Below are 26,992 nucleotides of genomic sequence, written 5' to 3' on the forward strand. Positions count from 1 at the left end.
GTTTTTCAACATTTTCACAGGAGTTATCACTCCTTTTTCATCATTTTTTTTTCTTGGACACTACCATTTACAATATTCATTTCAATTCCACTCTTCCACATATCATTATCAGTCCCAAACAAATCTCAGAAGTATTCATTCCAAATTCCTAATTTTAGGTTCACACCAATTAATTTAATAAATTTTATTTGTAATTCCATTCACTCTGCTACAGATACTTTGTTTAGCTTCCTTCGCCTACTTCCAAAACAATGTTTTCTTTCCATCAAAACTACTTTGCATCTCTTCTGACACTTTTAATCTTATCTCCAACTACATTCTTTGCAACGATCTTTTTCCCTCTACAGTATACAGGTAGTCCTCGCTTAACAACAGAAAATTGGGGCTGAAATTTCCATCACTAAGTGATGTGGTTGTAAAGCGCGATGTCACATGACTGAATCTCTTAGTGATGGCAATCCTGTCAGTCCCTGTTGCCATCATTAAGCGAGGATCGCAGGTCATTTAGCGAGGATTTCACGTGACTGCAACTTGTGACTTCCTGCCGGTCTCCAACAAGCAAAGTCAATGGGGAAGCTGGCAGGTAGTTGCAAATCCCAGGCACCTCACAAGCAGGCCAGTGGGTGGATGAGTGGTATGGAGTGCGGCCAGGCTGTGGGGGTGCTGTGGGGCTGTGCAAGTGCAAGTGGGCAGGAAAGGGGGTGCTGTGGCACCAGATGAGGGAGGGGGCGCTGCAGGGCCGTGCAAGTGCAAGAGGGGGAGGAGGTGCTGTTGGGCTGCATGAGTGTGTGCAACAGCCAGAACTTTGAGGACCAGTCGTAAGTACCACTCGTTCAACACTGTTGCAATTTTGAACGGTTGCTGAACGAGTGGTTGTTCACCAAGGACTACCTGTACATACATTTCTATTATCATTTTTTTTAGCAATCATTCTCCTACATGCATTTTTCCCATTCACAGCCTCTTTCACTTCATTATTCCACCCAGCATCCTTTTTTCATACTTCCCTTTAGCATTAACTCCAGGCATTCTGTAACGTCATTTTCACTCTGTTCTAAATAGCTTCTACGTCATATTTTCTATTCATTCTGTTGCAAGATTAGTCTATCTTCTAATATTTTTTTCACGCAATACTTACGTTTTCTGTTCTTGCAGGTGCTCTATCTAACTCTACTTTTATATCTTTCCACTGAAGTCCATCATATTTTAGCTAGAATGAATCTCAAAAATGAATGGGAGAATAAAGAGCAGGTGCCAGACTTTTAAATGGACCACCTGCCTCTAGCTTCCATGTCCCCATGGTTGTGCTGTGGTGTCTGTCACAAGCCATGAACAGGGCTACCTCTAGGCTAAGGCTGAGTAGGCACTGGCCTAGGGGCTCCATGACTTGGGGGGGTACCAAAATTGAAAGGACTTCCAAATAACACAATAAAAAAGTAAAAAGCAATAATGATGCACTTTGTGAGCCAGCGCACATGCTTGAGGGTTAAATATAATTAAGAAACAAGAGGGTGCCTTTTTGAAACTCCTAACAAAATTGGAGGATGAACCAAACCATAAGGGGCACCAGAATATGACTTTATCTAGGGCGCGACAATGTCTAGAGTCGGCCCTGACCAGGAAGATGTCAAAATGACAACACATGCATCATGATGGCATCACACAAATAACACAATAATGTAAAGATGTTATGATATTTGGCACATGAGTTCTATCATTTCTTTGATGATGGCAATGACATACATGTTGTCTTTTTTCCCTCTTGCAAATGCCTGTGATGCTGTGGAAGTAGCATTGATTCTCAACTGTCAGAGTCCATTTCTCTCAAACTAAGTACAGTAGAAAAACAAAAATATGTTTGGTTTATGACATGTGAATAAGGGATTAAAAATAAGAGGGAAAGATTGTAAAATGGTTTGTTAAGAAGCAACACCCAATCTAGTACTCCTCTCTTTTCTCTTTCATATAATGCAGGGATCAATAATGAACAAAAAACCATGCCTTCCAACTCAGGTTTCTTAGAGCTGAACAAGTCAAAGATTCCAGAATTACCATGATGTGTGAACAAAGTCATTGTGTTTGTTGGAAATGTGAACGTATTGCCTCCCCACCTAAATACACAGTTATTAATGGCATCACATGTTAGCTCAGCAGCAAACATTCAGATGTCAGCAAGCCACGGGGCTTCATCTCTGCAACAAAGAGGTAGGTTTCATTGTTAGGTGGCAATTTAAAATTCAACCTGCTGGATAGTTACAACTTCTATCCTATTGGATAGTTACAACTTCTATCTATTATGATATCTGGCCATTTCCTCTGCCTCTTCATGCAGTCACACCCAAAACTAATATGATGGGGAAGTAAGGATTGGAGGCCTGTCAAGTAAGAGTGTATGTCCATGAACCACTCACTAATCCGTTTGTTCAAGGCAGGAGCACCAATACAACAAGAGACAAGACCATTTGTTGGAAGTCCAGCTCATCAAAGTGAGCAACAACTCATTTCCCTGTGGTATGAGTCCAGAGGCACTAAGAGCTGGTGATTCCATGGAACACAGACCTTTTGTATATATCTGTAATCTCCTGGCTCTAGCCCAAGGAGGCATTACCCCACATATTAATTATATATTACATTATATGGATCACTACAAGACACTGATAGCCATCCATAGGTATGGCTATAAATGTATATGCTCTCTCCATTCATGTGTACATACTGTCCTTTCTGAGAATATGGTAAACTCCTCCCCTGCCCCCAAATAGCTTTGCATTTTCTCAATGCACAGTAATGGGCTGCTTAAAAAGCTTTGCTGCCTACATCTTTTCATAGCCTGCCCTCTGAGTTTACAACATAAGACTTTTGGGAGACCCCATCAGTTGAAGCTACTAAGTAGATTAAAGGATGAAACTGGAAACTGATATACCTACCTCATCATAAGTACATCTCAACCAATTCTGCCCATATTCTTGTGCACACCATTTAGTCACAATGCCCTCCATGTGCAATATAAACTCAAAGAGCATTCAACACTCTATTTATTATAAGATAGGAATATACCATATTGTTATCCATAAAGATTCAACTACACGTATACATACAGTTCTGTAATACCCATCAGTTTCCAATTAAGACATAAGAACAGAAGAATCCTGCTGGATCAGCCCACAGATGGGGTTATACAAGTGACTTAGATTAGGTACAAATACTGACAAAACTAAAAAGTCATTATAATACCAAGAAACAAGAATTATTTACATGATATGAATGTTATAAAACTAAAAACAAGCAGAGAAGAGAAGCCACAGCCAAGAAGGACAAAGATCTCAGGAAGAAGTTAACAATTTCAGAGAGCTCTTAGAAAAGACAAGCAGCAGCATTATGATAACATCTGTAAAGATATGGAAGACTTCACAGAGTGTGCAAACTATTGTGCAATATTCTTAATTTCACATGCTACAAAATAATGCTTGGGATCCTACATTGGAGATTAGAAGCCTACTCAGAAGGGGAGATACCAGATGTTCAAGTTAGTTTTAGAAAAGGCAGAGGAACAAGAGACATTATTATTGATGCATGCTGAATAATTGAGAAAGCCAAATACCCCAAAGAAAGCAACACGTGTTTCACTGATTATAGAAAGGCTTTGACTGTAGCAATCATGTCAAGCTGTAGCATGTCCTTAGGAAAATGGGGAGTCCCAAAAGATCTCACTGTCTTCATGAGAATCCTAGACACAGGACAGGAAGCCACACTCTGGTCAGAATGTGGTAAAAAGATTGGATCCAGGTCAGCAAAGGAACGAAACAAGGCTGTATACTCTCTCCTAATTTAATCAACCTAATGTATACGCTGAAGACATATTGAGAGAGGCTGGATTGGAAGAAGAGTGTCATTTTAAAATTGGAGGAAGAGACTTCAATAACATGCACTATGGTACTAAAGATAGCTAAAAATGCAAATGATTTGCAAGCAGTAATAATGAAAGTTAACAAGCACAATGAAAAAATGGGACTAAGGTTAAATATAAAGAAGACCAGACTAATTACAACAAGTACTGCAACCAGCCTTGTAATTGATAATAAAGATACTGAAGTGGTTGGTAGCTTCCACCTTTTAGGATCGACTATCAACAACAAAGGCATCACCAATCAATAAATAGGCTACAGACTAGCACTTGATAGGGTAGCAATGAAGGCCTTGAAAATGATATTCAGATGCCATGATGTGTTTATATCTATGAAGATCAGAATTGTGCAGGCAATGGTTTTCCCTGTGACACTCTATGGAAGCGAAAGACTTTTAAGAAGCGGGATAAAAGGGTATTGATGCCTTTGAACTTGGCATTGCAGAAGACTCATGAAAACACCATGGATAGCCAAGAAAACAAACAACTGGATCATATCTAGAATCAATGCAGAGTTCTCATTTGAAGCACAAATGACCAGGCTCTAATTATCATACTTAGACACATTATGTGAAGACTTAGCTCCCTTGAGCTATTATGCTGGGAAAGGTAAAAAGAAAGAGAAGAGAACGGCCAGCAACAAGGTAGATAGACTCAATCACAACAGCAATGGATGCACCTTTGGAAGGCCTGTAGGACCAGGCTGGGGAAAGATCTGGAGAATGTGGTCACTAAGCACCAACACCGATTTGATGGCACATAATCAATAAATAAAAAAAGTAAAAAACCCTCTCTTGTTCATTTATAGGAAAGACAGTCCAGGTTAAATCCTAAACATTTTTGAAGTGAGAAAAGTCTATGTATTTATGAATGAGCTGGATAATTGTACAACTATAATTAAGAGGATGGCTGAGTGGAATTTTAAGTTAAAGAGTACTGTGTATCATTTAATAGTAAGACTTATTCTGAAACAGTTAGAAATTTTAATTATTAAATCTTTAATTTACCTAAATTAAATCTGATTTTGTTAACAATGCTTTTTCCCCCTCTGGAGAACACCTCACCTGGGAGGGATGTTCAGGGGCTTTCTTGTAAAGACACAGAGACTGCAGAGACGCAGCTCTCAAAGTGCAAGGGAACCCTCTTTGATGCTTTCACAAATGCTTGGATGACTTGCACCATCCCCTGGCCTTATATGATTGTATGTGGCATGTGCCTGCATGCTCCCAATGAATCAAAAAATGCAAGGAAGCAATGAACCATCCTAGACCCAGACAGATGATTTCATACACTCTCAGCCAACTCTTTCTTGTGACTGGAGAACATTATTAAACAAGCTTATCAAATAAGCTTGTCATAATTTGGATGATTGCCAGTAAGTGATGTAAACAGTAAGTGATATAAATAGAAAAAGGCACAGACATCCATGGACAAGTCCATAACTCAGGATCTTTTGAAAATATGTAGCCTATAACTGAGGGCACAAAATTCATATTTCAAACATTACAGATCCTCAGGCTGCTCAAAATACACACCAACAGCTATTGCTTATCACTTTTGTGTCAGTCTATTAGGCTAGTATTTCTGCATGTGATATTAACCTTACAAGAAATCACTTCCAGTCATTACAAGGGTTCTCCCTGTTTGCAGCCCCAGGTTCAGCACAATCACTGGCTCGATCTTTTCATACAAGAAAATCAAAAGTGGGTGACATTCACTGCAGCTGAGACAGCCCAATTCCTTGTTTCATTGACACAGACTGGATCACATCTTGTGCTAAATCATTATTTTTTAAAACCCTTGGTTTACTGATTGTGCCACAACTGGCAGGCTTCACATGTTGTATTAAGCCAGTGTTTCTCAACCTTGGCAACTTTAAGATGTGTGGACTTCAGCTCCCAGAATTCCCCAGCCAGCAAAGCTGGCTGAGGAATTCTGAAAGTTGAAGTCCCCACATCTCAAAGTTGTCAAGGTTGAGAAACACTGTGTTAAGCTATAATCTATAGTTTAAAAGCCACAAAAACTGGGTTTACATGTCATGCTAAGCAATGAGCATGATGATGTCCAGAAATTAATTAGGAAATGTCCCCCACCAGCTATGAAAAGGCTGCTTCTAAATGCATACCTCTAATGTAATCTAGTCATTCTCTTCCAATTTATTTTTTATGTATTTATTTATTAATCAAATTTATCACCACCCAGCTCCCAAAAGGGACTCTGGGCGGTTTACAATAAAATTCCAATGTGAATTACATGCTGCATTGCAACTTCACTTAGTTGGGAACAGGGGCAGACAGTCAGGTGATACAGTGTTGGTTTTTTTCTGTGTGTCCATCCCATTATATTAAATCCACACACCATAAAATAAGCCAGGTATGACAAAAATTATATCTGAATTAAATGTGAATTGCAGTTAATATGATTACTCCCCATATATGTATTTAATAATTTCCTCCTCTGGTACATGAAAAAAATACACTTTAGTGGCAACTGCTGAAAGGTTCTCAAGGATGCATGGTGGGGTAGGATAAAAAAGTCAAGATGATGGTTATGGATGCAAGATTGAAGCCCTGCCTCTTTTCATGTAATTGCACTTGCGGTGCGTGTAAAAATGCTTCAATCACATAGTCACAGACATCATCTTGACTTCTTTGGCCTCCTCTATGGATGCTCCTGAATGCAGCAAGGCTGTAGACCGCTCTACACCCCTTGGCTACAGTCCACAAGGTTTCTAGAAAGCCTTCCAGATGGGGCAGTGGCTAGCCTGATCCTTGTTCATATTCATTCCCGCTCAATTCCCTGCAATGCCTGGCAAATCAGTTGCTTAGCAACAGCTCCTCCCATTATTTCCCCTAGGAGAATCTGTGCTCACCAATCTAGCCCTATTAGTAGGTGTGCCTTGCTAGTCAGCCTCCAGATTTTCCATCCTGGAAGGTAATATTTGCAGTCATAGGTTGGGTTCAGACAGAATGTTAACCTATAATACTGCATGTTTAGTTCTGGTTTAACATATTGCCAGAATCCAGTGCCTATCTGGGTTTCAAGTGTGGCCGTTGTGACCCCAGGGCGGGGGGGGGGGGGAAGTGCCTATTGTGGCTTTTAGAGTTGCTGCCCCACAGATAACTGGATGTGAGACCCTGTTTGTAAAGGCTCTAGGGAACAGATGGGGCTGCTGCTATTGTAAAGCGACTTCCCTGCCTGAGCTGCTTGACATTGTGGCTGGGTTGGCAGGGGGATGTCCCAGCTTATGGTACTGGGAGACATCAACCTGCCTTCCCCAAGTGTGGAGTCTGAAGTGACTTGGGAGTTCAGAGCTACCACCATGGCAACTCTTGACCTGATCCAAGTCATCAAGAGCCCAACACAAAGCAGGGGTCACTTGTTGGATCTGTTTTTTCTCTCAGGGCAGTGGCAACGAGATCTGGAGTTGGGAATGTTGCTCTTGCCCTTGTCATCGACAAAACATTGTTTTGGAGTTCTTCATGTCTGCCAATCTGTCTGCCCAGATGCCTGGTAGACCCCACATTTCAACTGAAGCCGTAGTCATCTCTTGGAATGAGAAGGTGGTGCCAGCCTTGAATCAGATTGCACTTTCATGGCCTTTCTCTGCACATGGATCTCAGAGGGCTCCCAGTTTTCAGAGGAACTTTTGGAGATGAAATGGCAGAAGAGATTAGAGCACTGCTGGAAGAAACAAACTGGATCCCTACTAGATCTGGACACATTACTGAGACAGCCCTATGACCTATGATAGGACTGAGATGGGCGTAGTGCATTCACTCTGGTCGTTCTAGATCTCTTGGTGCTTTTAGTGCCATTGATCATGGTATCCTTCTGGACCAGCTCAGGTGATTGGGAGTGGGAGGCACATTGTTATGATAGCTCTCCTCCTTCCTCCAGGGCCAGTTCCTCTTCCTGTTGATGGGGAGAGAGGTCTAGCCTTCAGCTCTTACTCAGGGTTCAGTTCTCTCCTCACTCCTATTTAGCATCTTCATGAAGCTGCCGGGTGATGTCTTCTGTTGTCATGGAACTGGATATCATCAATACGCTGATGATACCTATTTACGTATCTCAACCCTTGGCCAGCCAAGCGATGCCACTGAGGTTCTGTCTCAGTGTCTGGAGGATATAAGGGTCTGGATGGGGAAAAACATGTCAGCTTCAACCTTGGATATGAATGGGTATGTGGTCACACTGTCCCAGACAGACTTGGTGTGCAATTTGTGGATCCTCTAAGATTCATAGCCAGTGCTTGAAGAACAGGAGGCAGCTGTGGCTTAGAGGGTCTTTACACAAATCCATCTTCTGAGCCAATTGCTCCCATTTCTGAATTCGGAGGCCCTACTCATCGTGACTCATGAGTAGCCTTGACCACATCTTACCTACATTACTGCAACTTGCTCTACATGGGACTGCTGTCCCTTGAAGACCACTCAGAAGCTACAGCTGGTCCAGAATATAGTGGTCCAAATAATAATCAATCATCTTGGTATGTCCATACAATACCACTACTTCATGATATAATCTGGTTACCAGTAGGCTTTCAGGTGCAGTTAAAGTTGCTGGTTATCATACTGTATATAAAGCCCTTCCTGGCACTGGGCCTGGTTATCTGCAAGACTGCCTGTCTCCAATTACCTCTGTTCATCCAATAAGAATGGACAGGTTTGGCATGCTCTGAGTCCTGTCATTCAAGAAGTGTCATTAGGTGGGACCGAAGAAATAGGTCTTCTCTGTTGCTCACATGAAAGCCAGCTGGGTGAGCTTGGGCCAGTCACTCCCTCTCAGCCCAACTCACCTCACAGAGTTGTTACGGGGAAAAGAGGAAGAGGAAGGAGTATTAGGTATGTTTGCCACCTTGAGTTATTTATAAAAATAATAAAGGTGGGATAGAAAATAAATAAATAACATTTTCCCCTCACTAAGAACATTTTAATCTAGCATCCTAAACACATAAACTCATATTACAAAATTTGTTCTAAGTTTTTACAATTTTGGCTTCAGACCTTTCCCTGTTGGCTTCAGACCTTTCATTAGATGTTGCCTGTATATTTTCAAGCACATTTGAATACCGTAAAGGCTAGAAATGTGTTCTTTTTCTAATGAAAAGTGACATCATCTGGAGGTACAATTATTTGACCTGCACTACAGTCTGCATGTGTATGGTATTTTTGCTCCAGTAGAATTACAATGTGCACATAGCCTTGCTGAAGTGAAAGAAGAACGTATCAGTTGTTAGTGTGAAAGCTGTCTAACAGTAGTCTTCCATTCAGAAATAGATGAAGGACAAGCTGAGTTTTGTAGTCCAATACTGTCATTCTGCCCCCATCCCATCTTTTAGCATGATTAATGCAATGCTGCTGCCTTCGTTACAGTCCGTTCTGCCAGTAAGAATCTTGTCTCTAAAACTGCATTGTGTGCACACATGCTCCCAAAGGAAGCCAATCTGGAACGCTAGTTACTCTGCCTAGCCCTACAGCTTACATTCCCAGTGCTTGTCAAAATTAGGTCATCCTTCCATAGCAATTATGTTGCTAAAGGCAGCTGCTGATCAAAAAACAGTTCCATCAAGCATGATGGTAAGATAGCAGCATCACCCCCTCACCAGATCTCTTTTTCTTTGTTTTCAGTTTAAATGCCCTTACTAAAACCTTACAAATTAAAATCAAATGCAACTGTACTCCACCACAGGAACTACAGGGGCAATGCAGAGCTCTAACACAAATTACTTTCTGATTGGATTCACACAACATACTTAGCCATGGTTTGCTTAAACATGGTTTGCTGAAAAAAAACACAAATGGCTGGATTTATACAATATATAAAGCCAAACCAAACAAACCTTATTATGGCTTAGAGCAATGTGGGACTCAAGCCAACAGGTGAAAAAGACCCAGTGAACCTTTCTCTAGAGCTGAGAAAAGATCTGCCTGACAATTCCACTTAAGGGGGTTTTTTTTGCTGTTGCTGTTGAGCTGGTGGAAACAACTGGAATTTTGAGAGCATGCTATAGGAAACTTGCAAAATGGTGGGTGTGGTGGTCAAAAAATATTCACAATCCAAATCCAAACACTGGGATGCTCTTTCAGTCTCAGCTCACCTCTGTCTTCTTTTTCTGGGCAAGTGGATATATTCTCAAAAATTGCTGTTTATTTAATTTTCAGTAATGGGGCCTAGAGCATGGTGGGCACCAAGTGAGGTGCTCATCATTCATGTTATTCAGTTGGCCCAAGTATTGGAATGGGACCACAACCTTTTTGGGGCTCCTAAGCTGCTCAGTCTTTGATCTGATTTTTTACACAGTATCCCATAAAGCTGGATTATGTGCTAAAGAAAAGGAGGGCTTCCCTCTGTTTCCCATCCATCCATTCACAAAGCTGCCTCTTTCTGGAACACAATAGTCTCCTTCTTTTCTAGGCCACCATTGGCCCAAGGCTGTGTAGGCTGGGGGGACTTGTTAATGGCATTGTGCTTGTTCATTGAGAGGGTAACTCCAACCAACAGAAGAGAACATTCATGCAGAGGCCATTACCCCAGATCCCTCTCCCTCCCCTTAACTACAAGAGGTCAGTCAGATGCTTCTGCTATCTTCTTGGAAGCTGGGAGGACCATCATCTGAGAGGGCTTTGTTGAGACTGTGCAGGGCATCCACTGTGCCTATCCAGTCCTGGAAAACTTCAGGAATAACAAACAAGGGAGTGTCACTGACATGCAACTTCCTCACTACTGATCCAGGATTAGAAAGAATGGGATCCAGGTTTTATCCCTAGAATAGGACATGGGATTTCAGAGAGACAAAGAGGACGGAGGAAAGCATTACCTCCTATATCTCGCTGAAACCGTGACTCCTGTTGTAGCAGTGAGGGAAGAAGCCTGGTTCTGGGAAAGCATCGGGCTTCTCTTCTGCACACTGAAGGATGCTCCTGTGTCAGGGGTAAGCAATCCATGGCTTATGAATTGCATTGGTCTCCCAAACCCCTTTTTAAAGCCTCCCTCTGCCACCAAGATTTTGTCAATGAAATTCAGCAGCAAACTACCAAAACTTGGAGGTATAATTTCCAAAGGGAAGGGAAGGGAAGGGAAGGTATATGCAGCCCCTGACAGGGTCGATATACATATCTATCTTACTAGAACAGAAAAAAGAAAGAAAACGTAAACTTTAAAAAATGGAAAAAGGACCTGAGGTTCTGGCCCCACCCTTCCCAGTAACTTCATCACATCACTACCACAACCTCTGGGGCCTCAGTGGACCAAATATAAAAGATAAAAAAACCAAATATAGTTTTGGCTGCAAAAGAGCCTCCCAGCTCTGACTTAATGAGTCTAATAAGTTTCTTCTAATTATGAGCCATGGGCAAAGCCTGCAAAGAATGGAGTTTTTTGCTACAGCTCTCATGGACAATGCACATTCATCCTTAGCTATTCATCTAGCCAGTGAGACTGCCTGCATTTGCAGTGAGTCCATCTTGTTTGTAGAGCAGTTCCAAAGTTTATTTTATTTATTTATTTATTAATCAAATTTATCACCACCCAACTCCCAAAAGGGAATCTGGGTGGTTTACAAGTTGTTTCAGCTGGGGAGAATATCTCTGGCCATGCACAGAATTATCTCCTCCCCTCAACCCGATCAATCGCAGCGAATAGTAGGCTTATGAAAAAAAAGCCGCCTTCCTGTTCATGTTAAATTCAGCAGCACCTTGCCCACTTCTAGCCTGTTCCAGAACAAGATTGCTCAAATATGAATGTGACTTGCCAATTTGCCCTTTGTGCATGGTCAAGCACTGGGTATACTGAATGCTGGGAATGGAGTTTGGCTTCTTCCTTTGCCTCTTTCCGTTCTGCAATATCAAGAATGAGGTGTAAAAGGATCTCTTGAGGGGCGCCATAGGAAGGAAGCCTTAACTCTGCCAAGGCCAGTTGTAATTCTGGGGATATGAGAGTGTGGCCCTTTGTGCGTATTCAGAAGCATATACATGCCAGGACTGATAACATTTATATTTATATTTAATTTCTGTATTGTTTTAATTGGTGTTTTTTTTTAATTATTGTTAGCCACCCAGAGCCTCTGGTCTGAGATGGTTGGCTATATAAATTGAATGAATGAATGAATGAACAAACAAACAAACAAACAAACAAACATACTCTGAAAAAGCTTCATGGGACTGAGCCCTGGCTATGCCACATTTCATCTTAAAACTCTGGAATCCGCTGGATGAGCCCCAGGAGGGGAAGAAGACCCCAAGACAGCCACTCAGGGGTGATCTTGGGGTTGAGGGAAGCAGGCTGAACCAGACTGAGGTGGCAACAATAGCATCTGGTCTGAGACTGCCTGGAGTCTAGAATGACTTCTAGGATCTCATAACTGAGATAGGAAACCTATGCAATCCTGGATTTCTCACATAGAGAGCTCTGGGGCGGGGAGGGGTTGTTAAGCTCTCCCAGAGATATGCAGGCTGTGTCCACAGAGGCTTAACATAGTCAATTAAAGTTGTAATGTCTGCAGGTGTACAATATACTAAGTTTGGTTAGTGTTAACCTTAGTTAGGTTTTTTGTGGTTTAGCGTGTTATGGGAACCCAGCCCTTTTGGTCAGTTTAAGACTTGATGTATGGCATGAATCTAGAAAATGGTTTAGTTGAGTCATCTTGCTGCATTCACACATGGCACTAAATTCAAATATGGCTGGTTTGTCTCTGGCTTAATGTGTCATGTGAACCCAACTATTCTGATTTGTAAACCATGGGTTATGCTGTAGCATATTGTGTTGAGTCCAACCAACAATAGTTTATTCAGCAAACTATGACTTAAAGGAATGTGTGATCCCAATCAGTTTTCCACCTGGGATTAAAAACCCACCTAGGGAAGTACCTCTTATTTAAAACGACCTTATCTATCCATCCATCCATCCAAATATTGGCCACCCAACTCCAGTGGGCTCCGGGTGATGCACAAAACTAGACAAGACCTAAAAACAGCTAAAGATGTTAAATCAATATTGAACTTAAGCCTCGATTGACAACACACATTTGAAGGTGTGCATGTTGGAAATAAAGAGGGTAGAATGAAGGAGTGTTAGTTGTTTTTATCAGTCATTCAGTATATTTTTATCTGCGTTTACCCTCAGGGTTGTTCAGATAAGCCTGTGCAATTATATAGGCATTTACTTCACACCAAGCCTGCGAAGTAGATGGTACTAAGGAACAGCAAGTGAGCTAAGGTCACCATGTGAGTTTCCTCTATGAGCAAAGATTTTAATTGAGGTTTGTTTGGTCTGTGGAAAGAAAGGTGAGTGAAGGAACAGTGCTATAGTCATCAGCTTCCATGGGTGGTAGGGAATGCAGAGATATGGATGGCTCCAACTCCAAGTCTTCACTGCTTTTCAAAAGCAGAGTTGGAGCCATCCATAGCTTGATTGGATAGATAGGCAGACATATGAAGTGGATGAATGGATGAACGGACAGACACAGACAGAAAATGCAAGGTAGTTGTTGAAGAATGGAATTCCAGGGTTTGGTTCGTGGAATCTCCAACTACCTCTGGGAGAGGAGAGGAAGCCTAGTAGTTTGACATGAGGTTCTCTGAAAGCAGTAGTTTGGGGCAGATACATCATTTCTGGAAGCCTCAGTGGGATCTTGTGTTGTCATCCTGGAAGGACAGTATTGAGTCACCTATAAACACTTCAGAAGTATTCATACAACCAGGTGAGCTAAAGGCATAGCAGCTACATTTGTCCAATGTGCTATATTTGATTTTTACTAACTCTGGTTAGGTTTTTTGCCGCTTAGCATCTTGTGTGAACCCAAACCATTGAGCTAGTTTATGTTTCAATAAATTGCATGAACCCTTCAATGATTCCTTTAGTAACCAATTAAGCATTTTGCATGAGCTCAGCTGTTCCATGTGCTCTGCAGTCTGAATTGTGGTGCCACATCCACCCTTTTTTCAAGAGAGACAAGAACCAAATGGTCCACAGGATGGAGCCCCATCTTGCTGCACTTCCCAGCTCACACTAGAAGGCAACTAAGGGCACAGATAGCACTGGCAGATCTGGCCAAACAAGAGTCAGCAAAAAGGTGCAGATATGGTTTGGGGGAAAAAACAGCCCTTGAGCGCCCTTTAGTCATATTTTTCAGTAAAAGCTGGAAATAAAATAGGACAGGGAAGTCCTCACTTAAACCCCTAAGATGCTGCAGGCAATGTGACCTGGAAGTCAAGGAAGCTTGCAGCCCCTCTTGTTAACACCCATTTGCAGAGACAAAAGAAAACCCCATCAGAACTGCGGGAACAATTGGCCAACCTCCCAGAGATGCCAGCCAATGCATATGCAGGAGGTCACCTCCACCTAGTAAGAGAAATGGGCCTTTTCTGTGCTGCTTTGTTGTGCAATGGAGGAGCTTATTAGCTGAAACTGCCAGCCCTGAACACCAAAGACCCCCTCCTGGGCTTTGTTGTCCTACAGTTCAGCCACTCCTCCTCCCTGGCCAGAGGGAGCAGCGTCTGACAGCCCATGCAAAGGAATCTGACACATGACAGTGCATAAACCCAAGCAAGAGGCCCAGCAGACACTGCAGCCAACAGAAATCCATTACTGCCACAAGGTCCAATGTGACCCAGCAAAAAAAATATTAGCCTGTGGCCTCTGCTCACCCCAAGAAGTATCACCTATTTTCACTGAGCATCAACCAATATTTGCCACCAGCACTGCTGGAATAGAACTCATAATGAATGGCTGCATGCTGAGCTAAGAATCCAAGAAGCCCATCAGATTAACTGAGTGTTATTAAAGGGGTGGGTGAAATAATCTTAATGGTGAGCCTCTGAACATATCAGATGGTGTTTGGGACAACATGGGACTTCCTGCTCCACCTGGAAAATGATGTCCTGCCTCACTGTTTTTTCCTGGATGCACAAGAGATTGCTTAGTGCTGTGTACTTGAACCACACTCCAGAAATGGTGTTATGAATGAGACTTACCTTGTACTTGGTGGCTAGAAGTTCAGTGGCCTCTTGCTCCTTCCTGAGTTCCTCAATCATCTTCTCTTTCTCCTCCAGTAGCTTTTGCTTCTCCTCACTCACCAGGCTGTGGTCATCCTGGATTGCTGCTTTCTCCTCCTCCAACCTCTCCTTTTGCTCCTTCAAGTAATTCTTCATGTTTTTTTCCAGCCCTCCATCCTCATTGTCCTCTGCTTCTTCAGCTTCAGGGGTTCCCTCCCCATCCATGCTTTTCTTTCTCCGGCTACTTCTCCGCCTTTTCTTGCTCAGCATCCCACGTTTCTCCAACTGGGCCTTCAGGCGGATGATCTCCTCCTGGAACTCCCGCAATAGTGTATCTTTGGGATCTTCATTGACTCGTGGCTTGTTCTTGATATTTTTGGCCCTATTAGCAAATCGAAGAGTGGACAAGCTCTCATCATAGCTATGGGAAGCTGGGCCCAGCGTGGCTACCATGATGGTCTTAGCATTGCCACCCAAAGAGTCCTGCAGAAGGCGGGTGAGCTTGGAGTCCCGGTATGGGATATGAGTGCTTTTGCCATCCACCAGAGCTGAGATGACATTCCCCAGAGCAGAGAGGGAGAGGTTGATCTTTGAGGCTTCTTTTGGTCGTTCCCCCTGGGCACCCATCTTGCTCTGCCGTTCACTCCCAGCCAAATCCACCAGGTTGAGCTTTCCTACCCGGATATGATCCTCTCCATCTGGGCCAGTCTCACTGCACTCCACTGTGATGACAAAGATGGCGTGTGAACGGGAGCTGTACTCATTCATGTTCGTGCTGCCCACTGATCGAGTTTGGTTCCCCAAATTCATGACATGTTCAATTTCTTTGACATTTTTTGTCACAAAGGATGAAAGGTCCTTGATGTAAACACCTGTTTCTGGGTTCTCTTTCAGCTCCATTTTCTTACTCTGGTCTTTTGCCAGGAGATCTCGGATTTCTTCTTGATAGATCTCCAAATAGGAAGCCCTGACCAAATATTGCTGGTTCTGCGAACGGGAGATATGGGTGAAAATGTGCTCAAAGGAGATGGGGATGACACCTCTCTTCTCAGGGTCAGCCCAGACCCCTTGCATAGTGTAGGTCTTCCCGGTACCGGTCTGACCATAGGCAAAGATGGTGCCATTGAATCCTTGCAGAACTGAATCTATCAAGGGCCGGACCGTTTCATCGTACAGGTCTGCCTGCTTGGAGGTGGCATCATACACAGCATCAAAGGTGAATGTTTTGGCTAGTTCCCCTGGAGAGGCCTTGGGGTTCCGGATAGTCACCTGGCCCAGCTTCACATCCATGTCCAGGATCCTCTCGTAGCCGGTTGCTTCCTCTTTCCTGTTCATGGGGCGGCAGCGGACCACCACTTTCAGAGTCTCGCTGACCCTGGGCCTATTAGCCATCTCGAACCCAAGACAGGTCCTGCCCCCGGGGCTTCCCTCGCCCTTCGGATGTCAGGTCTCGGCAGCGACGGCGTTTCTAGGCATGAGGTCCTCTCCTCCCCGAGTGACTGTTGTTGCTGCTCTGCTGCGGCAGTGGCGTTGACAGGCTGGCGCGGTGGCGGCGGCTGCGGTTATTTGCACCGTTTCTTCGCACAATAGGTACGGTTAGGCGTGCTCTGTTCAGGGCATCCCGCCCCGGACCACAGACCACCCATGCCGGCTCATCCCGCCATGCAGAAGGGCAAGGAGGAAGGGAGGTGGGGAAACGGTGCGATTTTAGCCTTCTCAGCTGGGGATGGAAGGCAAAGCCTCGCTCTGCCTAGGCTCGCTTTCTTCCTAATTTTTAAATCTTCCCAGTGGGTCCATCAGCAGCTCCGGGCGATCTGAAGGGCTCGAGAGTCGCTGCACTGGATGCTCATTCATTGCAGCTCAGCAGCAACAGCAGCAGCTGCCGCCCTCTAACGCGTAAGAGAACGAGGGAGGAAAACAGAAGGGAGGGGGAAGCAGCGCCCGGAGTGGGATGCTGCTGCTGCTGCTGATCCGGTGGGAGGGGGCTGCCAGCACTTGGCTTGCTGCTGGCTGCCCTGGAACGGAAAAGCAAAACGCGGGAGGACGGAAGGGGGCTGGGTGATACAGAAAGCGTCTCCTTCTCATTCTCAGACGCTGCCCACCCCCAGAAGGGAACACCAGCTTCTCCTGGCCACCCCGCCCACTGTTCGCAAAGTATGCTGGGGAATGTAGTCCTGCCTTTGTTGTCTTCTTCACTCACAAGGAGAAGGATGCGACTTGTTGTAGAAGGTAGGGTGGTGCGCCCGGGGGTGGGTTGGGGGGCTGTTTCGTAAAGGGACAGGGATATTTCGGCCAATCAGAGCACAACAGGGAGCCCTCGAAACCAGAGAAGGCCGTGGTGTATCATCAGCATGGTTCAGACATTTGAATCGTTGGAGCCAGCACCACTCACGAAAATCTTTCCCAACTGAGTGTCTTCTACATCTCCCAGACAGCTGGGAATTATGGGGACTAAAGAGTGGCCGATTTGAGAAGAATGGATATGCACCCTATTCTTTGATGGCCTCTCCAGACCAACTCCTCTCCACCCCCACTCCCTCCCCAGGTCTGGGCTGCAAAAATCTCTGGAAACAGACAAACTATTTGCTGTCATCTAGTGGTCATCCTCTCGATAAAATAGTTAAGAGCAGAGACATCACACTGACAACAAAGGTCCGCATAGTTAAAGCAATGGTGTTCCCTGTAGTAACATATGGCTGCGAGAGCTGGACCATAAGGAAGGGTGAGTGAAGGAAGATCGATGCTTTGGAACTGTGGTATTGGAGGAAAATTCTGAGAGTGCCTTGGACTGCAAGAAGATCAAACCAGTCCATCCTCCAGGAAATAAAGCCAGACTGCTCACTTGAGGGAACGATATTAAAGGCAAAACTGAAATACTTTGGCCACATAATGAGAAGACAGGACACCCTGGAGAAGATGCTGATGCTAGGGAGAGTGGAGGGCAAAAGGAAGAGGGGCCGACCAAGGGCAAAGTGGATGGATGATATTCTAGAGGTGATGGACTCATCCCTGGGGGAGCTGGGGGTGTTGACAACCGACAGGAAGCTCTGGCGTGGGCTGGTCCATGAAGTCACGAAGAGTTGGAAGCGACTAAACGAATAAACAACAACAGGAAGATGCAAATTTTTCTAGATGTCCACCTCCATATCAGCAGCTGACAGGATCTGGTTGAGTTTGGAAACTATGGATCAGGCTTTGCTAGTATTTAGATGGAAGGCCATTAAGGCTGTAGGCTAGTGTGGGAGGTAAAAAACGTCCTGGGAAAAGGTAACAGCAAATTAGGTTGGTATTGCTTCCAAGAAAATGCATGGACATGTCCATGTAGTTAGCAGGAGTTGAATTCTGCTCAAGGATGTCTTTATTTATTTATCTCCTTTTCCTCATTCTTGCAGATTTAATAAATCTATGTACCAACTTTAACAGAGCATTTCTCAGAGCATATCTGAATAAAAGATACCTTTTTGGGCAAATTGTATGTTTCTGTAAATCTCTAAGTGAACAATCCCTACATGGTACAGAGTTAAATACAACTTATTTCTGCAAATGTTGGTATGCTTACTATTTATATGTAGTTATTTTAGATTCAAAATAAGAAAACGGTGAATATGGTAGGTGCAAACGTTTGGCCACTCTTTCAGGCACTACTTTGTATCACTTCTCTTGGCAGAAAGGAACATTTCCTGTAGCAAGCTAAATGTATTTGTATTCTTGCTTTTGATTTTTTTCCCCACTCTTCTTTGCAGAACCTTTTTAGCTCAAGAACTTTCTCAGGCCTCCTTACATGCACTGCATGTTGAGATCTCCACAGATTTTCAATAATATTCAAGCCTGTTCACTGTGAAGCTGTTCCAAATCCTTTATCTTTCCTGTAGCAGCTGCTTTGCAGAAATATCTAACTCCTTTCCAGCTTCAGTTCCATTGTGCAAACTGAATTACCTCTTGTATCCACTTACAATGCATTCTTAATGATTGCTGATCCAGCCACTATCTGAAAGTAGGTTGACCTTTACAAACAACCAACAATAATAAACCTAAGCAAAATCAAAATACTGGCCTGCAGAAAACATTGCAGGTGGGATGCAGAGGATGACGAAGCTGAATGACCAAATAAAGTACCAGGGTTAATGGCACTGCTTTCTCCTTCCACAATGCTTTGGCAATTTTGCCAAGAACAGTTTAGCCTGAGCAATGTCATATTTTTCCTCCAGCTGATTTAGCACTTTAGGCAGAGGGCCAAATTTGCAGCCCCTTCCCACTCAGTGCTAAAATTGCAAGGAACCAAACAATTTTGCAACACTCCTTTTCAGTAGTTCCCCATGGTCCGCTGGTGACTAGTTTGGTAGTACAGTGCATCTGGAGAGTACCACATTGGGGAAAGCTGATCCAAATGCTTCCTGCTGGTGGCAAAGAGAGAGTCCTAATACTGCATGCCTTCATCTCTTCATCTTTTCCCCTTTCTTTAGCCTCATCTGTTAAAACATGGTGATAACATACATTATAGAAGGACCAGCAGTCTTGCTGACCAAAAATCCATCTATATGAATCTATATCCTGTTTCCATAATGACCAAGCAAATGCTCTGGCAAGTCCATCAACGGAGAACGAAGAGGCAGTTCTCCTGCTGTTTGCCTGGCATTCAACAGCATATTGATTGTTTTAAAATATGGACATTCCATTAAGTTTTTGTGTCTAATAGCTACTTCCACCACAAATTTATCTAGTTTCCTTTGAAAAAATAAGAGTAAAGATACTTTGGAGTCATGCTCAACTTCTGGTAACTTTCTGGATCCATCCATGTAGATTTCTTGGCAATAACACTAAAATTATTGGTGAGCAACCATTGCCTTCTTCCTGGATTGTTTCCCCTATATTCCAGTCTAGCTTAAAGCTGTGATATTTCCTTGTGGTTTCTCAACCAAGCACTAAACAGCTCCAACCCTGCTAAGCTTTCTGAGATTTCCCAAGGTCAGCTACAATATAAATATATTGCTATCACTATATCTTGTGGTAGTAATTACCATAAGTGAGTTATGTGCTGTGGGTTGAAGCCGGCTAGCTGCATTTTTAAAATCTTGCCTTTCCTTGGAAATAGAAATAGGTAAGTGGAGATCTTGGAAATAAATCTGACTCTCCTGGGTTTCCTGTCTAGTATCTTTCCTAATTGGAAAGTTTTTTACTACTAGGGTTGCCAGCTGGTGAAGGGACACTGACATTTGAAAATCCTGCTGTTCACCTGTGTACACTGACCCTTCTCATGCTAGGATGAGAGCCATTCTAGCATTCTTAAAGATCTCAGATGGGAACCTGATGATTTTCTACCAGAAATATGTGATGTATCTGCAAGATCAGTCTTTGTATTGGAAAATAACCAACATACTGCCAATTTTAAAATGGAAATCAGGAACTCATACGTCTATCAGTTTATGGGGAGATTTCTGGGATGCATTATTACAAATAACATTATTATACAGAAGACCAAGTCTTGCTTGAAAAGGACCAACATAGTTTCTGCAAAGATGAGTCCTGCCTCACTTAGGTTTAAGTTCTGTGGCAGTACCTACAGGGCTACCTACTCAGTATCAGCTCAATCTACTAAAACATCCAAGGAGAAGCTACTCATGGTCCCACATTTCTGAGAGGTTGGAGGGGGTAAAGCTGGAAGGCACTGCTTTTTTGTATCAGTCCTGGTGCCTTGGAACAGCTTCCTGATAGAGAATGGGCTAGCTCCCTTCTTGCTGGTTGTTAGGAAAATGTTGAAGACTAAAATACTATGCACGTGAGTATTATCTCATATATGACACCATATTTAATTCTTTTTCCCTATTTTTTGTTGTTATCATATTGTCCCTTGTTTAGGTTGTTTTTGATGGTCTCTGTTTGGGGTTTTAATCAGACTGTTGATATTTTAACTTGTCTTATATTCTCTGTAAGCTGCCAAGAGACATTTGATTGCATGTGGTGGGGTAGAAGTTTCATAAATAAATAATAGATACAGTACAAGCCACTTCCTCAGGGAAGAGAGGGCTGAAGAGACAGGTTGGCATAAAATGAAGGCATCAGAGAGAACATTACTTTGCTCCTATCTGGCATAGAGAACACAAGTAGGCTGTGTAAAATGGATGCCCCTTTACAGGTTGACGTTTTGGTCTACATGTGTTGCTCTGGTTGATACTGGCAATTGAAGAGTCATTACAACACCAGGTTTCCAGTACTCTTGATGAAAATAAAACGCATCTTACATTTTTCTACATGTTCAAGAATTACAACTGATTCAGTCTTTCATTAAATATGCAAACAGGTTGCTAGTTAGGTTGCTATAAGAATAGCAGAGTTTTTGCTGTGGGCAGCCCAGAGAATTGGATTGCTTGAAGGGACTCTTCCCTGAACTATAAAGCTTCCTGCCACTGGATATGGCAGTTGGGGAGCGCCAACACTTCTGAGTAGATACATTCATACAATGACTGAATTCAATCACCATGCTAGGCCTAGCAAGGCTTCCTTGATTTTGGCTCAGGGTGTTGTACAAATCAAGCCAATTATTGTTTATTCACTAAGCTTAGTTGAGCAAATCATGATTTTATGTGAGGTATAAACCCAGTCACAGCATCAGTCCAAAGCATGGGATGGGAGATGGGGATGCAAAGACTGTGGGTCAGGAGGACAGACCCTGCTAGGAGAGGGGGTGTTCTAAATCAACCCTGGTCACCCAAAAGAAGGATAGCTATCTGATTGGAAATTTAAACTTGAGGAATATGCGGAAATGGTGAAATTAACAGTGTACATACATAAGAGAGCCAATTTGGTCTAGTGGTTAAGGTGCCGGGCTAGAAACCAGGAGAGTGTGAGTTCTAGTCCCGCCTTAGGCATGAAAGCTGGCTGAGTGACCTTGGGCCAGTTACTCTCTCTCAGCCCAGCTCATCTCACAGGGCTGTTGTTGTGGGGAAAATAGGAGGAAGAAGGAATATTAGGTATGTATATTAGTATATTAGGCATTTCTATTACTGCCCATCTCCCCCCAAGAGTCCCCCTCTTGGGGGGAGAGATGGGCAGTAATAGAAATGCGAATAATACATAAAATAAATAAATAAATGTCCCCCACCTTGAGTTATTTATAAAAACAATAAAGGCGGGATATAAAATAAATAAATAAAATAATAATAGAAGTTTAACTAAATTCAAGCAAGAATGTCTTCCATGTATTACGCATTAGGCAGAAAGCTAAATACAAACCCTTAAAGTATGGTTTCTAAAGTTTACACCAATAGAGTCTATAAATCAATTGGAAAACAAAGAAGGGGGAGTCAGAAATTAAACATTTACTGTATATTGTTTTTAGGGGTGTTTTTTTCTCTTCTATTTTTAACAATTATAAATAATAATATAGTGGAAATTTCACTATTAAGTAAAATATTTAGTATCATAAAAACAACTCAATATACTCTGTCTCTCTTATTAATGGTATATTGAGCATTAATTGTATAACCTCCATAATTATCTGTCCATCTATAGATATTATCTTTTTTTGGAAATATATCTCTGTTTTAAATTAAATAAAAAATTAAAAAATAATAGCATCCATCAAGGTAATGAGCCTTCATTTGAAGATCCCCCCTTCCACTGAATATAGGCTACATTCTTTCCTTTTTGTATTAAGACAAACCTTTTAGACTTTAATTTCAGGTGGCCTTTGACTAAGAAAGGTTTCAAGTCTCTCATCTGACTTTTTAAATGTTTTGTTTGTGTAAATCACTTCAATATACCGTATTATTTGATATTATTTGAATATCTTAAAATGTTCCATTGGCAACATGTTTAATTTGTGACAATAGTTAAAATTTTAATTTTGCTTTGTTTTATAAATTGCTTTGGAAAGAAGTTACTTTGAAAGAAGTAAGATATAAAGTAGTTATGGATTCTGTAAACTTGCAACTGAATTACAGAAAAGATGTACTCAGTGTGTTGCAAGTAATGGGAGAATTTCCTCAAAAATGTTCCTTTCAATATTTTGTTTAAGTCCTTAATGCAGGGCACCTGGGTAGACACAGCCATTGTACTGAACGATGATGGCACATATTTTGTCTCATCCCCTAGGAATCAAGTAAGCTGCCGCTTTTAAAAAATTAATCCAAAGTCCCATGCACTTTATATCTATCTACTTATTCATCTGTTGAATTTTTAGTTCAAAGCATTGCACTAAGGACTGAGGGGTATTTTATTAGTGATATTATTTATTAGTGATACTATTAATTAGCAGTTTAACTACTACTGCATCTCCACAAAACATACTGTTTTTCAGAGCTCAGTAAAAGTACATTTGGATTGGATACAGTGAATGTATATTTGGATCAGCCCAACTATCCTTGGCATATCGTCTGAGAAGTGGACACACACTGGGATTTTGTCATTTTCAACCTCCAGGATGTGTTCTTGGAGCTCCCTCTGGTGGTTGATTACACAGGACAGTGTGTCCCAGCTGGGACCCTCCTGCTCTGTGTCCATGACCAACCTCAGCTTAGAGAACAAATGCAAGAAACTCAGTACGAAGCTGTTCAGCAAGCAGAGACCTAGAGGAGGTTAAGAGGTGGGTATCATCACTGAACGTTCTTTTCTTGGTTACTGGTAGAGTCACTGTTACAGCTGGATTCTCTGCTTTCTCCCTTCTCCTGAAGAGATCCCCAGAGACAGAGCTCCCAGACAACTATTTAAACATTTCTGCAGGAACTCTGGATGCTCTGCTATTGGGGACACCCAGAGAAAATTTGGGGATTGGGACAGAACATTAATATGATCATAATGGATATGACTGAGGCATCACATGATGCACAATGCCAGCTGGGACAGGTTTTTTTTCAGATGCTACATGCTCTCAAGGCAGCAATCTTCCATTATGCTTTTTTTCCCTCCCCATTCTTGTTTTGTAAAGCCCCTTTCTGAGCTTTGGTGTTCAAGAGTTTCTGGCTATTCTCCTAGCATCCTGACCCTTTCATGGCTTCAGACCAGTGTCAAGATCCCTTCCAAAATGCTTTTAACAAATGTACTTTGCTGGCAGACCTGCTAGCTTTGCACTGCCTAATTTTAGCAGAGGTTTCTCAGCAACCTCAACCACACCCCACCTCATACACCATAAACAAATACCACATGACCAAATGAAAGAGGGTCATATCTTGAGTGTTAATCATATCTGTGTACATTGGTAGGTAGCAAGTTACTATAGTAGTCCTGTTGGCTGCCGACTTAGATCTACCAGATCTGGGCTACAGAAAACCAGATGACCATTAGATGGCAACGAAGAGGTACAGAAAGCCATGACTCTTTGCTGACATGTAGTGGTCATCTAGATTTTCACAACCCAGTGTGGTAGCCTTGTATTTGCTGTTTCTTTGATCACAGGCAGCATATCTTAATTGCCAGCTGCTGAGAAGCAATTGTGAAAGATGACTACCACCCTCCTGTCCATGCTTGTGAGCTTGCTGCATGCAGCTAGGTGGTTCCTGTGTGACAGAGAAAGCAAGATTAGATGGGCTCTGTTCTGGTCTAACATAACTCTTTTTAGGTTCTTGGAAGTCCAGCTATAAACACTACAATGGGAATATTAAAACACATCTCTTGAGGGGAAATAAGGGAAGAAAGAATGGTACAACCTAGCACAGTTGCAACTATCTCCAATGTTCACCCAGCCTTCTGAACCATCCAGCCCTTTCCTACATGAGAAAAACATATTTGGTCTGAACTATGTTGGATAATACTCTTCTTCAATAGGAGAAAGCAGTGTTTCCCATACACAGAGAGGACTATCATCTGCTAAGCAGGTAAACAACTCTGGCATGTTCACTGAACTGTACTGTATTTGGGCTTAGCATGCCATTGGATCCCAGACTGAAAATCCAGATTGTAGTTCAGGTTCTTGGCCTGTAGCCACCCCTTGTTCTTGATTTATATAGTCCAGCATAGCTCCATGAGTTGTACAAACCTGGACTAATTGCTAACTATGTTTAGCAAACATTAGCCACTTTGGAAATGATGATGATGCACAAAGCAAAGCTACTATTCCAGCTTTTTCACTCTCAGATATTCCCATGGGCATGTGGCAGCTCATTATACACTTGCATGAAAAAGAAAAGGAATGAAAAGAAAAGAATCCTGAAGTGCTGGCCACCCTGTCCCCCAGAGCAGGAGGAGAGACAATTCTCAACATGGGAAGAATAAGCCTTCACATTTAAGAATTCAGTAAAAACTACAGATCCCGTTGAATCAAATTCAGCTCCTGATGATCTAATGGCCACATCCATGTTGTTTTCTTGTCAGGTATGGAAATGGTTTGTTATTATTTTTTCTAGGATATTCTTTCAAATTCTCAGATTAGCCTACATCCTGGGATTTCCCAGTACTCTCCAATACAAGTACTATCCAAGCGTGATCCTGTTTAGCTTTTTGAGATCAGGCACATTCCAGTGCTGTCATTTGCTGGGACTAAAAATAGATATGTTTAATATTTCTGAAGATCCATGTTGGAGCTAGAGATGGGGAGACAGGCCAACTTTTCTACAGGACACTTGGCTGAGGATGTCTACTTCAGTGTTGTGCTCAAGATCAGGAAAGGGGGAAAAGGAGAAGTTGATTCATCAGATGCTGGGACAAAATTAAAAATAAGATCCTCATAAAAAGGGGAAGTAGAGAAACAAACAAACAAACAAACAAAGACATGAAGAATATTTATTTATTTAGCACATTTTTCTACTGCCCATCTCAAACACGATTCTGGACAGCTTGCAATACATTAAAACAACAATGGTTCATATCAATTAAAAACATTATAAAATATATTTTATATACAATATAAAAACTCTAAAAATATATAATTATTATAAAATATATGTAATGATTGCCTATTCCAATAAAAGGAGTCTCATCAGTAGTTACTAGAGAAAACTAATTTATTGAATGAATAGTATGCAAAGTATGAAGCAAGCTGAGAATGAGCAAAAGCGCGCCAATTACAAACTTAAAAAGCCTTGCTCCCGTTGCGAACCCTCCCCTCAAGCTAGCATAGCAACCACCCACCCCAGATGCTAGCAACCGTTAGAATTGGCCTGAGAAAGTAACCTTGAACAGCAGAGATAACCCAAACATACATTCCAGAAGATCACAAGTCAGCACAAAGGAAATTTACCAGCGTGGCCAGGCAGGCACGCAACTGCAGATATGACATGTGAAACGTTACGAGGAACCATAAACATCGGAACGGGAACATGACAATATATAAGCTAAAAAGCTAAAAACCAAGATGGAAGATGTTCAAATTCCCTGGGGCCATATTATGGCACCAGCCACCCCCACGACAAACTATCCCCTCTTCTGCCCCAAGCGAGGTGGCACAGCCACGTCTTAATATTTGAAACAGAGGATCTAGCAAGCAGGCAAGGGCAGAAGTGGTTGATACCAAAAGAAAAGATTGTGTTCACACATGCTTAACAAGGTTAGTTACAAACCTAATGACTACATTTGCAAAAGGGAAGTTGGCTAGTACTTTCTTGGCTTAATGAGCGGTACAAGTCCAGCCTGGTTGCTTAGTTTATCATTCCATATATTGTGAAGTCAAAGGATTAATTCGGTAACCAGATTTAACATGTGCAGATGCAGCCTACAGGTAAGTGTGAAGAAAGGAGACCAGCTGAAGAGGCAAAAGAAGGGCAGGAAGATTTAGGGTACATTTTCAACAGAGGGCGATGCTTCAGCTTCCAGCTAATACATGTTGGGTGAGGGACCCTGGTGTTCTGGATCAAGAAATCAATAGAAGCAGCATGGCCTGGCTGTCATGCAAGGGAAGAAAGAAGTAAGTGCACATTCAAGGCAGAGAGAGAAAATACAGAGACAAGAAAATAAAGTACTATAATTATCAGTATGACTAGGAGTGAAAAGAGCCCACATTAAAGTTTTGGTAGAGTCAGCAGGAAGAAAAGGATATATCCTAGCCATTTCATAACGATGGAAGGATACATTAAATCTGAACAGACTGTAAGCACCAGAGCTGAGAAAAGGAGAGAGATCTAAAATGATGTCCAAGCTTTGCACTTCCAGAAAAGAAAGGAGGAGG

At 42.4% G+C, this 26,992-nt stretch overlaps 1 protein-coding gene across 2 annotated transcripts in view; it reads right to left on the bottom strand.

Annotated features, from left to right (window-relative positions):
• Window positions 1-16,955, bottom strand: part of KIF3C (kinesin family member 3C) — a 32,852-nt gene extending 15,897 nt beyond the window's left edge. Inside the window, exon 1 of one of the 2 annotated variants that reach the window (XM_063300192.1) lies at window positions 14,878-16,955. In XM_063300192.1, the coding sequence (XP_063156262.1) occupies window positions 14,878-16,290 (1,413 nt within the window). In that variant the 5' untranslated portion in view covers window positions 16,291-16,955. The remainder of the gene's footprint in view (window positions 1-14,877) is intronic. The other variant, XM_063300200.1, reaches the window with a different exon arrangement.
• Window positions 16,956-26,992: the final 10,037 nt, after the last annotated feature.

The sequence above is a fragment of the Candoia aspera genome, chromosome 1 (assembly GCF_035149785.1).
Source record: "Candoia aspera isolate rCanAsp1 chromosome 1, rCanAsp1.hap2, whole genome shotgun sequence".
In the NCBI taxonomy this organism is placed as follows: Eukaryota; Metazoa; Chordata; class Lepidosauria; order Squamata; family Boidae; genus Candoia; species Candoia aspera.